Genomic DNA, 1868 nt, shown 5'->3' on the forward strand with positions numbered 1-1868 from the left:
CTCTCTCTCTCTCTCTCTCTCTCTCTCTCTCTCTCTCTCTCTCTCTCTCTCTCTGTCTCAAAATAACATCGACAATTGAAAATATGCCCCCATACGATTCAAATAATTTTTACAGGTCCGCTTAATTTTTCTCTCGTGAAAATGCAATGCGTCGCCACAGCACGCGTCCCTCGTTAAATGACGTCATTCGATGACGCTGACGTTGAATGACGTCATTCGATGACGCTGACGTTCTGCGGAATGTGTTTGTTTGTCGCTGCTATTAATACATCAATCATTGTCGTAATCAAAATCGAGATGTGTGAGCATGGTCGATCACCATGGGGAGCTGCCTGAGATTGCGATAGGATTATCTAGACTATGTCGTCGCGATAGATGGTGGCCATCTTCGTTTAAACTGGCACCACTACGCTCTGTCGGTAGATTTCGCCTTAAACACGACGTTATTATCTTTTTTTAAGTAGTCATAATTATTAGCAATTATTTATATTGTACTAAGATCCCGATTAACGGCATTTCATTCAACGCTGTTTCGTTATAACGTCGTTTAGAAAATAAAATATACCACTGTTACTAAGTAATCGGGTATATTATCAGAAGGAGTCTATGTACCGAGTAAAATGTCACCTCTTACTTAACAATAGATGTTTGATCTATTTATTTATTTAAAAAAAGTTTTATATTTACGAAACTTAGGCGTAAGTAGGTGCATTATTAACTTTTTTAATAATATATATATAAGAGATCTTTGTTGGAAACGCGATCAAATGGCAGAGCGCTTCATTTATACGTCGTTTCAGTTAAAGCCGCTGTTTTCAGGAACCCAACTACGACGTTAACGGGGAGTTAGACTATCCTTAGAGGGGAGGGGGTGTCTTACATTGTCGTATTCATGTCTGTATACTTTGTCTATATATATGTAGCGATAGGGTTACGAGTCTTCCCTTCGTTACCGTCTGAGTTTCACGTCGCCTGGTCCGGTCGCGTTGGGCGTGGACCAAAGGTTGAACTTTCCTTATCGTCGGCAGCACGTCCACGACATGACGTCGGCAGCCTACGTCGACGACGTGCGCTCGCAGATACGGGACGACGGAGTTCTACCCCGAGCCGACTACCACGCTGCCGGCGTGACGTCAGACAACCACGGCACCTCCCACATCTCCGTGTTAGCGCCTAACGGGGACGCCGTAGCCGTGACGAGCACTATTAACTACTAGTAGGTGCACAGACGATCGAACAACGCTCGACTTGATGTGGTTTTGTCAATTTTTAATATTTTTTTTAAAATTTTGTTTCTTTGTTGTTTTTTTAGTTCTTTTTCGTTTCTCGTTTCGTTTTAAATGCAGCTCGTGTTTGAACTTGGTATTTGTGGGGACGTAGTACCTTATTATTATTTCTTTGGTTTTGTTGGTTTTACATTTATTTATAGGGATTATATCAAGAGCGTATTAAGAAGGTATCTTTATACGCTCTTGATTAGCAACGCTGAACGGTTTCAGAAAGAAAGAAAGAGAGAGAGAGAGAGAGAGAGAGAGAGAGAGAGAGAGAGAGAGAGAGAGAGGAGAGAGAGAGAGAGAGAGAAAAAGAGAGAGAGAGAGAGAGAGAGACAGAGAGAGAGAGAAAGAGAGAGAGAGAGAGAGAGAGAGAGAGAGAGAGAGAGAGGGGAGAGAGAGAGAGAGAGAGAAAAAGAGAGAGAGAGAGAGAGAAAGACAGAGAGAGAGAGAGAGAGAGAGAGAGAGAGAGAGAGAGAGAGAGAGAGAGAGAGGGGAGAGAGAGAGAGAGAGAGAAAAAGAGAGAGAGAGAGAGAGGGGGAGAGAGAGAGAGAGAGAGGGGAGAGAGAGAGAGAGAGAGAAAAAGGGGGAGAGAGA

At 43.0% G+C, this 1868-nt stretch overlaps 1 protein-coding gene across 1 annotated transcript in view; it reads left to right on the forward strand.

Annotated features, from left to right (window-relative positions):
- LOC106804993 (gamma-glutamyltranspeptidase 1-like) overlaps positions 1 to 1868 on the forward strand; it is a 13166-nt gene that overhangs the window by 6755 nt on the left and 4543 nt on the right. The window contains exon 4 of the mRNA XM_014806436.1: positions 1029 to 1216. Coding sequence (XP_014661922.1) covers positions 1029 to 1216 — 188 coding nt within the window. The remainder of the gene's footprint in view (positions 1 to 1028; positions 1217 to 1868) is intronic.

The sequence above is a fragment of the Priapulus caudatus genome, unplaced genomic scaffold (genome assembly GCF_000485595.1).
Source record: "Priapulus caudatus unplaced genomic scaffold, Priapulus_caudatus-5.0.1 Scaffold96, whole genome shotgun sequence".
Lineage (NCBI taxonomy): Eukaryota > Metazoa > Priapulida > Priapulimorpha > Priapulimorphida > Priapulidae > Priapulus > Priapulus caudatus.